A 13,543-nucleotide genomic window follows, 5' to 3' on the forward strand; every position below is an offset into this window, starting at 1 on the left:
CAGGGCACACAGCCCTGGACCAAAAGCCCTGTACGTGATGAATTAAGCTCTCCTGCCCAGAAGGGAGCCCCATGGGATATCGGAAGTACTCGTTTTCTTATTCAGGGATTTTGAGAGCCTTCCTCCGTGGAAACACTTTACCAGTACTTTATACGTACACATACATGCAAACACAGTTGTTGTATTTGTGTTCGTTCTTATTAAAAAAAAAAAAGATGACATTCCCCCTCCTTTCAGCCCTGGCCCACTCTCCTTTGGGACAGACACACGGAGGAGGCGGAAATAGAGGCAGTAGGGTAGCAACCAGCTCAGCGTTTCAGCTCCAAGAACCACCTCCATCTTCTTGCGGTTCCTTTCCTTCCTCCCTACCACATTATTCTTGGGAAAAGGGAGGCCTTTGTTCTTCCCATCAGCTAATACCAATGGAGTGCTCTAGGCATGGTGTCCATCACGGTGGGCAGTTAACAGTCAGCCCCCTATTCACAGAGCTGGCCGTGGAAATAGGAATGCGGAATAGAGGGCACTGTCGGATGAGTGTTAGCAGAAAGCACCCGGAGAAAACGTGGAGGGAATCCCAGGGACGGGCTGCACAGCAACAGTGCTGCTGTTGGGGAATGCAAAGACCGAGTGAGTGTATGCAAAGTCTGTTACGTGTTCTCTCATTCAGTAAGCTCACTCCAAAGTGAGTTCCATTATTCAGATTTTGAGGGATAATATTTAAGAAGCCAGGAGGTCAGTTGGTTTGCCCAAAGCTACCAAGCCCAGCACACGTCACTGCCAAGATTTGAACTCAGGTCTTTCTGACGCCTACCCCACTGGTCTTTGAGGTGGGGTTTCATCCAGTGGAGATGGGAGAGTGTTCTCAAGCAGAAGGTCTTGTGCCAGCACGCGCCATGTCGCCCCCCTTCGTGTCCCTCGGAGCTGGGCGTGCAGTTCTGACCACCAGCCCTCTCTTCGGCACCCACACTTTAGAAACAAGGCGAATTGTGAACTTTGAGCCCTTGGTCAGAATGTGGACCTAATGTGTGATTGGCACTATGGTGATTATCCGTAGTTCAGGGCAGTGAGGTCCTAGTCGCAGAGCCGCTGTGTCACCACCCAGAGGGCATTAGGCCAGCCGAGGAGAATGAGTGAGACTGACTGTCACCAGACTGGCAGGTGACAGCCAGTGGACATGTTGCTGCCTTCGCCTCCCGTGGGCATTTGATGTGAGGGATGCCTTCCTCAGCCTTCCCAACCAGCCATTACCAGGCAGGCAGCGGGCTCGTCAGGAGAGGTAGGTCTCACCGGCTTATCCGTGCTTTCCCCTTCAGGTCTGGTGTCTCCCAGCACGTTCGTGGGAGGCAGGGGTGAGCACTGAGTTCGTTGTGGGGTCAGGCTGACGGCCATACTGCCTTGGCCTCCCACACTCATTAACGAGGCAGACTCGCTGTGGAAGGTTGAAGTCATCCCAGCAGACAACAGCGATAGCTTCTGGGCGGGCCGTGGGGGCGGCAGCAAGGGTCCAGACTTCAAAAAGAGATGCCATGCTTTGCCTGGGAAGACGTAGCCAGGTTCGCCGGAGAAGGTGGCTGATGGCCTGCCTCGCCTGCTTCAGCCCCGCTGCTGGGCCTTTTTCCTATGTGCTCAGCAGTCAAGGATTTGTGTTCTCTGGGGTGGACAGAGGCCCTCCTTAAAGAGAACGAAGCCAGGCTTCATCCCTCTGGCCTCCTCTGGAGTCTGAAAAAGTGGTTTGCTCACACCTGGGGCCGCCGCCAGGCGTGGCTTCCATGGGAGCCCTCCTGCCTGTAAGCCTCCCTCCTTCCTGGGGAAGGGTGTGGTCGAATTCTTTAGGCTGGTGACTTTCCAGCCTTTTTTTAAGCTGCAAACTCGTGTTTCAGGTTGAAATCTTTGTTGAAGCATTTCATATATAAATGAGTAAACTATTTTAATTGGGGCTCATGCTCTTTTAGCCTTAGCAATGGCCTCTTGGGGTGTTCCACTGAATACAGTTTGAAAACCACACTGCCTTAGGCAAAGGGAAAAGGAGGTGACTCTCCGCTGTCCCTGCAGCCTTTACAGGACAGTCCATGTTTGGCAGCCGGTTCTGCCATATTCCTGTGAAGAAACCAGTCTCAAGAAGAGCGTGGTCATGCTCATGCCCCAATTAAGGATGAGTCATCCTTACTACAAAAGTCATGCTCTTGAAAGTCTGTTAGAATGAGACCCAAAGGTCAGCCTTACTCTTCTGCTAGTGCAGAAATGGTTCTCAGAGTGCTTGCTCGTAAACCAGATCACCCCAAAATGTGTGGACTTTAGTTTTAGCTGTCATAACAAAATTTGTTTTCATTTTGTGGACATTTAAGATTTCCACAGAGATTTGAACTTTATAAAGCACAGCAAACTTTTCATGGAGAACCCAGTGTTCTAGACCCTCGAGTACATATCGGGCATAGAGAATCAAATTAGCAATCTCTGTTCTTGAGGAACACTTAACATTTCTGTTGTTTCTGGCCACAATTGGGGAAATACTAGATATCCAGTAGACTGCTCCCCAACTAGGGGGCTCTGCAGTGGAAATTGAACAGAGTGGTGCAAAGAATCCAGTGAAAAGAGTGGTCAGCTCTGAGTGTAGAATTAAAGAAAGACTTGGGGAGGGCATGCTGTTACAACTGGGCACTGAGAAAGGAAGACAGTTCCCCTGAGATGTCGGGGTGTTTGGGGAACCATGAAAAACACTATTACTTGGAGGCACGGGATGGACCTGGGCAAGCCCAACAGAAAGGTTCCAGATCCTCTGTGAGAGAATGAGGTTCATCTCTGAGCCGTGGGATGTGCTCTGGGCTGGAAAGTTCTCTCCCACCCTTTTCAGATGGATGGCTAGGTGGAGGCAGAGCTGGAGGCAGGGAGCCTAATTCAGGGGCTGCTGTAGGATCTGAGTGAGAGGGGTGCTGACCTGGACCAGGGGCAGACAGACACACACACACACACACACACACACACACACACACACACTCTCTCTCTCTCTCTCTCTCTCTCTCTCTCTCTCTCTCTCTCCAGCTGGTTCCCGCTCCGGTCCCCTCGACTGCTGTGCTCTCTTCCTTCCTCAATGTTTTTTAAAGAGTAAATGATGTTTAAAACTTCTCTCCTTACTAAGTCTGAAAAGTGTACACTTTTCAATAGCAGCATTGAACATATAGGTTATTGAAGGTTGGGTTCTGTTAAAGTAATGGCAGCTCACTGAGGGGATGCATCAGTTAACTATGAGTTTCTTGCTGCTGTATTTTAAATAGGACAATATGAAAAAGTGAAGAGAGTTACTATAAAATATTTGTTTCTACCAACCAGAAATGATCATTTTCATTATGATGTATTTCTCTTCATTTTTTTTCCAGTGGAAGAAATCAAATGGCAAAACGGTATTCTTTTTCTAATTTCCTATCCCCAACCTCTTTCCCCAGCTAATCACAATCTCCTTCTTCTCCCCACCCCCTAGCAATGGTATCTTTCCTTGCCATTTATTTCCCTAAGAAAATAAATCCAGTGAAAACTATTTTCTCCTTTTGCCCCTGTCCTAAAATGAGTCTAGATTTTTATCCATCGTTTATTCTGAATTTGTGCTAAAGCCATTGGCACCAACATGAGACATTTTGTTTATGCAAAGCAGCCTAGAGGTGCCTGGGTGGCTCAGTCAGTAAAACGTCCGACTCTTGATCTCAGCCCAGGTCACGATCTCACTGTTTGTGAGTTCGAGCCCACGTTAGGCTCTGCACTGACAGCATGGAGCCTGCTTGGGACCCTCTCTCTCCCTCTCTCTCTGCCCCTCCCCTGCTTGCTCACTCTCACACTCTCCCTCTCCCAAAATAAATAAATAAACTTAAGAAATTAATAATGTATATAGAAGCCTAAGCCAAGATAGACTTGGCTAGCAGTTTGGGATGGCCTTCGCCCCAGACTGTAAGCACAAGGGAGGGCTGCAAGGGGCAAGCAGATCAGATCGAGGGGATGGTTGAGGTAGTCGAGGAGTGCTGTGAGGAGACGAAGAACCAGGAGCAGAGAAGCCGGGCCAGTAGGAAGAAGGGGTGAAGGGGTTGGCAGAGTCCCGTTGAGATTCAAGAGCCTGCTAAAATGGATAAGGAAATACAAGGCATTTGTGACCAGAGTGCCAGAATTTTGGACGTTAAGCATACACTTTGCAGTGTTTTATTTTCTGATTTAATCTTCTTGGGCTAACGGGCCTTAAGAGACAAATCAGAGCGCTAACTGGGGGTCTAAGATGGAGCTTATTAGCTTTGAGGGAATCGTTCCGCAGCGCTGGGCATGCCATGTTGTGGTCCCTGCCCAGACAAAATCCTTTTGAACCCACTCCTCTAACAGGCTCTGGGGTGGTTGTAGGTGACACACGGCTTTGTAACTAGGCCTGATTGTAGTTACAAGGTAAAGATGGAGCCACGCAGGTGCAGCGTGGGAAGGACCTGTGGATCGGTGGAACGTGCCTTTAGCAATTCCAAGGATGCCGACTTTCCTCCCTCGGACCTCGTGTCACCAGCTGCACCTGCAGACGTCACCCAGAGCAGGTTCATTTGTTGTCGCGCGTCTCCTCCTCACCCGCAGGTTAGCCCCTCACCGCGATCTCCGGCTGAGCAGTGGAGAAGCGGCAGCCTGTCAGAGAAGACAGCGTGCGGCGTGGTCCCGAGCCTGGCCCACAGCTCTAGAAGTTATTCTCTACTTTGAATTATTTCGCTCACCATTAATTGCCCAAGAGGCCATTAGCCCCCCCTTTTTTTTTTTTTTTGGAAGCGCAGGGATTTATTATCCCAGCCTATAAAAAGAATGCAGAAGTGTGGTCCATACACGAAGCAGTCTTTCTTTGCTGCTTAGGGTTCCTACTTCGAGCTTCCTCCTCCGAGTCTCTTATCTCGGGATGTTCAGTTGCCTCGAGGGGTTGTCCAGTCCCTGCCCAGAGGCCTCCCCTCCCTGGCGGCCGCAAAAAGGCGACCTGCAGACCACCCACCCCCTGTGGACCGTCGTCATCTTCCTGAGAAGGTGGGCCAGGCCTCCTGGGGTCTGGAGTGCCCAAGTCCAGATGGTACTCCGAGGAAAAGAGGGCTTCTTCATTCTGCCCTGACCTCAGCAGGAATACATCTTAGGCGGTGGACGTGTTCATGTCCAGCTCTGGACTCGCACTGAAGAAAAGCCAGTACTTGCTGACATTGCGTCATGCCACGAGAGCAGAGAAGGGCCCGCGAGTGTCCGATTGCGTCCAGTCGTTGGTGACTAATTTACGAGCTACATGTGCTCCCCGGGGCCGTTTTCTTCATCCTCACCCTGGTGGCCTTTTGTGATTTGATTTCTGAGCAGGCCATTCTTCCCAATCTGCCGTTCCTTCCACTAAGCAGAGAGCTTAAAGTTCAAATTGTTGATTTAATTCTCCAGGAGAGTTCAGCAACTTCGCTGGGGGCGTTGCTGCACTTCACACGGCTACCTCCCGGTTGTGTCACCACTGATGCCGGCCACGAATGGGCCTGTCCACAGGGGAGACACGCCTCACTTCAGCCACGGTGCTCCCCGTGGCCTGCTGAGCCACCCCGCTCCTTCAGGCGATGGCTGTCAGCGGTACACAAGGCCACGGAAGCCTGAAACCACAGCCTCCTTTGTCCCGGCGCCAGTCCTGAGACAGTTGGCCCAGCCGCAGGATTTGGGAAATGACGCGGCACCTCTCCTGATACCTTCCGATCCTCAGGGGATTCTTTTGCACTCACCCTCTCTCCCCAGTGATATTTTCTCTGCCTTGTTTTTAATTTACCTGAGTTCAAGCTAAGGGTGGAGACCGTTTATTTCTCGGGGTTGGGTGTGTTGGAATTAGAACCTCTTATCAACCGTGTGGTGATGCGGAACTCACAGTGTAAACAGAGGGCTGAACACATTTACCTTTCTGTGTGAACTGAGCCAGGGCTGGATTTTCTTTTTAAGGGCAACGGAAACACCCTCATTCTCCGTTTTTATCGCTTGCTAGAGAAATCCCGTTGTTAATCGGCCCCCAGTGTCTACGATGCTCTAGACTACCAGAGAGCTGGAAAGTTCATGTGATCGGGACCAGGGTGTCTTAAGCATTTCGGGTCACATGCGCCCCAGAGACTGCAAGTTCGCTGAATGGCAAGGCTGCGGGCACCCTGGGGAGTGCTTAATGCAATTCCCAAGGCAGTCCTGAAGGCGCTGTTCTCGGCCTCACTTTACAAATGAGGAAGCAGATGCTCAATGGCCAGGTGACTTACCCAGGGTCCCAAGTCTGCATTTGATCTGCATTTAGCCCCAAAGCCCAAACTCTTCACATGATGTCATGCAGCTCTGCCCAAAGAATGCTGGTCAAGGATGAGGGCTCATTTCTCTGACTCAAGATGCTTTCACATCGTCTCTCACTGTTCATCGTGTCTGTATGTTTGAATTACTTAATTTTAATCTTTTAAAATGTTTCTTTATTTTGAGGGAGAGAGAGAGAGAGAGAGAAAAGAGAGAGAGAGAGAGAGAGAGAGTATGAGCCAGGGAGGGGCAGAGAGAGAGAGGGAGCCACAGAATCCAAAGCAGGCTCCAGACTCCAAGCTGTCAGCACAGAGCCCGACGCAGGGCTTGAACCCACGAACCGTGAGATCGTGACCTGAGCCGAAGTTGGATGCTAACCGACTGAGCCACCCAGGCGCTTCTGTATATTTGAATTAAACAGCAGATGAGTGGTGGGAGCTGGAACTCAGTCTGGAGCCAAACTAGAGCCTGCTGCCTGCGTGGGTTCCTCTGGCTCCTCGGGAGAGATTTACTTCCTGCCTCTTACTGTCACCTCCCAGGGGAAAGGGGGCTATGGTCAGAAGGGTGCCTTTTCCCCAGCACCCAGACCTAGCTTTAGCTGACCTCAATGATAGGTTTCCTGGTAGTGTTGTCAGGCACACCTATAAATCGCCTGGATCCTCATCTACAATCTTTTATGATGCTAAGCCCCACATCAAAATTAAAGGAAACACTATTGACAATTATAAAATACTAAATATAGCTTAGTACATTTAAAAATGAACAATAGTAAAAGCCTTGAAAATTTTTTCTTTGATGTGAATGGAGTCTCTGGCATTTGGAAATACAATAAGATGAATTAATTGCTACTCATTACATGGCAAGTCGGGAGAAGTATGAATGTGCCTTCCCCCCCTGGCATTAGCTGTTGCCCGACCGAAATAGCCCCCTTTTGTATTTACTCCTGCTTTCTCTAATAATAAGTAAATTAGGGATCATGGCTAGAAAAATTCAAGTGCCCTCCATCTTTTCTCCCAAACCATCCTACAGATTCGCGATGTTTTATGTACTCAGGGGCTAGCGCTAATAATCACAGAGGTCATGTGAATCCACATAGTGCAAGGTGAAAGCAACATCTGCAAAATGACTTTTTAGGAGAGCATCCTGTGTTTTGTCTTTTCCTGAAAAAAAGTGGTTTTGCAAGCAAATTGCTATCTTTCCTCTCCTGTACTGTATTTTTGTATTGCTGGGAAAAGTGCACTTGGGGAAAAACATTTAAGAGCTATCCAGAGATTTTGAGTCCGTGGCCTTTTTTTCCAACGTTGCCTATTTTTCCTGGTGTATCAGTGGACTTCCTTACGAATAAAGTAGATTGGAGTCTTTAAGTTTTAAATTGACGGCCCCTGAACAAACTGGAGTATATTGATTTAGTATGCTCTTCATTAAAATGCCATATATAACAGCTATAATATTATACTTGCAAGCTTGTGAACTTTATATTATCTTTAACGTTGTTGATGGCTAGTGCTGGAAAACGATAAGAGAATTGATTCCTCAGAGTAATCAAAAGCCAAGGAAGCAGAGGAAAGTGGGAATAAGACTCCCATACTGTCTGGAGACTGATTCATCACATGTCCTGGAGTCTGAAGAGTGCACTGCTTCAGCCATGTGCATTTGTGACACTGGCCGCCTTCCTGTCATGTATATTACACTGTAGACACTTTCCAAACATCGTGCACATTTAAACCATAATGAGGAGGCCGCGGTCTATGGAACCCAGAGGTATAGCAGCAGCCTTGCTCTGCTTCATGAAATATGAAAGCCTGTTTACTAAGTGGCAATAACAGTTTGGAAGGCTTCAGGCTGAGGAGTTTATGCGTGACACAGCCTGCTGGACCCCGTGTGGCTGAGGCAGGGAAGGCCATTGACAGCATGGCGTGCCAGAAATTGGACAAGGAAGAAAGTCGAGTGGGTTCTGAGACCTGCATCCCTCGGCACAGTGCTGTGTCTGACCTCATTCTTTGTTCTTAAAGCCCCCGTGTTTCCTGCTCCATAAATATTTTGCACATTTCAGACCATGGGCTTGAGTTAGGATTCAGTTGGAAAAGGAGATTTGCCTTTTCTTTCTCCATTCCCCAAATATTCAGCTTTTTTTGTGGCCTCATTCTTCGTAATGTTAGGGATGGAGGGACTTAAAATCAGTAATGAGGACTCGGTGTGAAGTTGTCCAGGCTTTTTGCTAGGACGCGGTGTTCTTTTTCATGCAAGGTCACGTATAGACACGCACACACTCAGAGTATTTCCCGTCCTGTAAGACAGCACAGACCGCAACTTGGTATTGACTTAGTAACGGTTTTTCAGGATAAAACAGGGTGCTCATCCTTTGTAAATCTCATGCACATTTCAGAAATGTTGGTGTGAAAACATCTTAGAATAAAAGTATTCTGATGTACAAGCGTAACGTATATTTTTGAACTTACTTAAGCGTCTGTTATTTGGATAGATTAACAACCGCCCTGCCCCCTTTATTCTGGGGTGAGTGGTAAGGATGGAGTGGGACGCCCAAAAGTCCAGGATATTGGACCAGAGTGACACAGAGAAGCAATTTACTCAGGTCTGACACTTAGAGTTATAATTTCTTCCAAGCCAGGCTTGTATCTCTAGGCTGCAAATGACAATTTAGAGGCCCTTCCATTGAAATCTCAGCTTGGCATCGTTCCGTACTCCCATTTCAGATTAAGTGGGTCAACAGCCAGGCTGTCGGTTCTGATTTCAGGATCTCGCTTGCCGTGCTTATTATCTGCAGGGTTGCTTTAGATTTTAAATAATAAAATTTAATCCTTTTAATTTTCAAATACATATCATAGATAAACGGGGAGATGTTCTAAAATTAGATGAGTAGGTAGAGTGTCTCCACTTCAAAAAGGAAGGAAATCAGAGGTATAGACATTTTAGTCCATTTGCAGAAAATTGCCTATTCTCAAATAGCTAGGTCAAGTGCAGAAAGAACCTCTACTTGAGATAAAATTTCCTGTCCACGCTTGGCTTTCTCTCTGTTAGGATAGGTGGCCAGGAAGCTGCCCAAATTTTAACATCTTACTATCTTTTCGCCGGTGGTTTCCGGCTGTGTGTGTTAAGACGTATTTGCTTATAAATGGAACTCACAGTCCTCGCCACAAATACTTTTGGAGCCAGAAAGGCTTTAGAGAATAAAGTACAACTCTGTTTCATAGATGAAGAAAATTAGAGCATTCAATGACTTGCCCAAGGTAACGCAACCCACTACCACCGTCAGGCCGAGGCAGGTTCAAGCCAGCCTGGAGAGGCTCCTTTTACTGGCACGGAACAACCTGGTGAGCTAGGAACCACTGATTTGCTCTCCTGCTTCCGGACGTGTGTCCCATTCAGGCACGTCCTGGAACGCTGGGCAGTAAGAGTCCAACCTTACTGTGTTTAGCAAAAGGAAACGGCCATGTTCCGAAGCTGTGTGACATACAAAAGCTGGTGACTTTGCTCCTTTCCCCCTTGACTGATTTCCTTTAAAAAAAAAAAAGCATCAAACTTTCATGAGCTCTTCGAAGAACTTTTCAGTCAGCGCAGCACAGGGGAACATCTCCAGCACCTCTAGTAGAATAAAAATGGGCCATGGAGATGTGGGGGAGTCCTTTCTATTTGGACCTGGACTTTTAATTCTTGAGTCCTTCCATCCACCCGAGTGTGTGCAAACACACTGTATCTGGGCGTGCCAAATCACCCCCGTCGTCAGCCTTTCATCAACAGGGGACTCTCAGGTCTGAGAGAGGCCCATGACGTGCATTTGAAATTTAAAAAAAAAAAAAAAATTGTTTGAAGTATTTATTTATTTTGAGAGAGAGAAAAAGTTTTTATTTATTTTTGAGAGAGGGACAGAGGGAGGGAGAGAGAATTCCAAACCAGCTCCGTGCTGTCAGCACTGAGCCCGATTCGGGGCTCCAACTCGGGAACCTTGAGATCATGACCTGAGCCAAAGTCAAGAGTCGGACGCTTAGCCAGCCGAGCCCCACAGGCGCCCCGAGGATGGTGCTTTTGGGATAGAGCCAAGCCCACAGATCTTTTGTAGTTATTCCTCAGAATTTGCATCAGCCAGGCCTGCGAGAAGTCTGGGCTGCGCTGTCCCAGCTCCCCTAGCCTGGGCCCCGGAGAAGCTGTGAGGCTTGTTCCTCTCAGTGCAAGGCGCCTGTGGTGAGACCTGTGGCATTACTTCAGTTCAGAAATCACCTTGAGAGGCGTTCGTAACCTCTCATTAGGGGCTAGGTGGCTTCGGGGCTGGAGTACAAAGTGACGGGCCCAGAAGAAAACTGATGTGTTTGTATTCGTGTCAGGGCACTTCTGACGGAGACGGGCTGTAGTGTGACTAGAGCCGGGTTTTCTGTTCACACATGTGGATCACCTTCTGCGGGGATGATGAGGGGGCAGGTGGCAGGTGAAACCACGGGACCAGCTAGGTAGGAACAGATGGACTGGAGCTGGGATCTGTGTGTGTGTCAGGCTCAGCTGGGTTTAGGGCACTTATATACCTAGTCAGTTTATTCCACCATCATCATGATTTTGTCCTTTACGAGCATCGCAGTATCTGAAATGATTCAGATCTTAAAAAAAAAAAAAGAGAGAGAGAGAGAGAAGGAGAAGGAAGGAAGGAAGCAAAAATGTTGACAGAGAAAGCTAGCTTTAGGTAGAGCCTTCAGCAAATTAGCAAATGGAGGCTCAGCTCAAAGAATGTCATCTGACCAGAGGCAGTAAAGCACCATTCTAGTCCCCCGGTGCCATTCCACTGGGGACGAGCAATCCTGCAGGCTTCCTGGGCCCTTTGTGGTGCCATTCAGCTGTAGCACGTGCCTTTCGAGATGACCATAATGACCGTGTGCCAGCCAAAAAGCTGCGACATGAGGCTCCTTACTTTTTCAGTTGAGAGCCAGAGAAATGTGACAAGTGTCAAATTTTATGCAAGTGTTAGGCTCTTTGTCAAGGGGCAGCGTAAGCTTTTTGCAAATTCATGCGGTGTTCTGGCAATTACGGGGCAGAGTGATGTCTGTCTTATACCTTGGGAGCACCTAATTTGATCTTTCTTAGAAGCCCCTAGTAGTTATTTTGTAGGCTTTGGGGGCTTTCTCTTTTTTGTTTCTGGTTTTTGCTTGTTCGTGTTTAAATTTCTCCTTTTGGCTTTGCCTTTGGCACCTCAGCATGCTTCTGTGTCACCTCTGGGTAAATCTGTACACATTGAAGCCAAGTCAGGGCTGTTTCAGCCTGAAGTTCCCCTTGACCTTCACTCACTGGCTGACTCTGAATGGCAGCCGTGGTGGGTGCTGTCTTTACTTTACTGTCCCCATTTTGTTCCTGCTCTGATGGAGCCTGGGCCTGGTATAGATTGTATAGACCTTCTGTTAGCAGCCGGGAGGAACCTTGACTTGTTTCCCAAGCATGAAGCCTGTACCGTCAGGACCTGCCTGACCGTTTCTCCATCTGTACTGGGGAAGCCACAGAACCAGCTCGAAGGGGGTTGGGAGTAGTTTCTGAAAGGTTGGAATGGTTGGTAATCGCCCTTCTAGTTATCTGGGTCAGACATCCCTCCTAAAATGTGAAAAAAAGACCCACACTCCTATGCATTTTATTGTACCCAATATTTTGTGTTTGTATAAGTATATATGTATTTTTTTAAGTGAAGAAGAAAAATACCCCTGCTTTTGTCCGCAATTCTTTTAACAAATTGTTTATTGTTGTATCCAGGTAACAAGCATGGTAAGTATTTTCACCACATTGAGTATTCTGTATTTTAGCTGTGCTTGGCAGACTTTTTGGCTAGCTTTTGTGTTATCAGCCTTGGCTTTTCTAGAAGTGACCCATCAGGGAAGGGAGAAACCACTTACCCGGTAGCAGCCCCTGTGTTCTCGGCTGTAGAGAGAACCCGTGTGGCCTTAGCCCCATGGTGGGGATACCTGAGAAAGCATGCACCCCGCCAGCATGCTGCTTGGCCCCGTCCTGGCCCCCTGCCCGCCCTGCTGCCTCCCAACCTCCCCTCACCAGGTGTCTGCCACGGCTTCTGGGCCTCGCATGACTCCAGCAGCCCCTGGGAGTGCGGCCCCGTGACTGTGCACACCGATGGGGCCTGCCCGCACCTTGTGGATGGTCCTACCCCAGATCCACAGCCACCCCTCTTTACGCCCCCTTCTCCCATCCGTATGCTTAAAAGCAAGGCCTCCCCCCCCCCCCCGCCCTTGCCTTGAATGTGTTAAGTAATTGGAGAAATCTCCCTATGGAAGCTGGAAAAATAAATACGCTGTCCACTCTTCTCAGAGGCTTCCCATTCTGTTGAAAAACAGATTAAAAACATTTTTTTTTTTTTTTTTTTTTTATAAAACCTTGCCACTGGGTAGTCTCAGTAAAGGTTCAGAGTTAACGGTAGGTCGAGTGTGTTTTAGCCTTCTGGCTGTGTTTATTTATCCGTGCATGTTTGCTTCTCCGGCCTCTCTTGTGGCTCTGTATTTAGTCCATGTGCTCGTGGCTGTGCCTGTGGAAGCTGCCTGGTAGCCCTGTGTTCTGTATTAAGTCTGTGTGTCACTGTCACCTTCAAGGATCAGACTGCCAAGGATAAGGCCCTGCAGCACATGGCCGCCATGTCGTCAGCACAGATCGTCTCGGCCACCGCCATTCACAACAAGCTGGGGCTGCCTGGGATTCCACGCCCCGCCTTCCCGGGGGCGCCGGGGGTAAGTCACAAGCTGGTCCTGTAGTGGTGGCCCCCAGGGGTGAGGGGCCGGGCGTGAAGCCATCCACCTGGCGCTTGTTCTTGGCTCCCGGGTAGGGGAGGGAGGGACTACCTGTGGCCAGCTGATGGTGCCGGGGGCAAAGTGGTAAAAGGAGCTGGAGAGAGAAGGAGGGAGGGGGCCTGGAGAGAAAGGAAGAGGAAGGCATCCTTGGTCCCTGCAGACGTGGGATTAGGCATTACTTTGCCAGTGCCCTTCTGGGTTGTGACCTGCTGCTTCTGCTTTTTTTCCTGGCCCTTCATCTCTTTTCCTGTGTCCTCGGGGTCACTTTAAGGGAACTAAGCCCTAAAGGGACAAAGTATTCTGTTACCATTTTCCTTTTGCACCTACCAAGGGCTGAGAAGTTGAATGTTTGTTATAATCCCATTAATCTTTGAAATCATCTTCAGCGGTTCTAGTTATTGTTGCCGTTTTGCAGACAAGGTTACGGAGTAACAAGAGTTTGGGGAATTTGATCACAGTCCCATAGATAGTGACCTCAGGAC

At 48.6% G+C, this 13,543-nt stretch overlaps 1 protein-coding gene across 9 annotated transcripts in view; it reads left to right on the plus strand.

Annotated features, from left to right (window-relative positions):
• TEAD1 (TEA domain transcription factor 1) overlaps nucleotides 1-13,543 on the plus strand; it is a 261,367-nt gene that overhangs the window by 195,123 nt on the left and 52,701 nt on the right. For 5 of the 9 annotated variants that reach the window (XM_042959706.1, XM_042959707.1, XM_042959705.1 and 2 more), the window contains 2 exons: nucleotides 12,022-12,033; nucleotides 12,867-13,001. In XM_042959706.1, coding sequence (XP_042815640.1) covers nucleotides 12,022-12,033; nucleotides 12,867-13,001 — 147 coding nt within the window. The remainder of the gene's footprint in view (nucleotides 1-12,021; nucleotides 12,034-12,866; nucleotides 13,002-13,543) is intronic. The other 4 variants (XM_042959708.1, XM_042959709.1, XM_042959701.1 and 1 more) reach the window with 1 other exon arrangement.

Source organism: Panthera tigris, chromosome D1, assembly GCF_018350195.1.
Source record: "Panthera tigris isolate Pti1 chromosome D1, P.tigris_Pti1_mat1.1, whole genome shotgun sequence".
Classification (NCBI taxonomy): domain Eukaryota; kingdom Metazoa; phylum Chordata; class Mammalia; order Carnivora; family Felidae; genus Panthera; species Panthera tigris.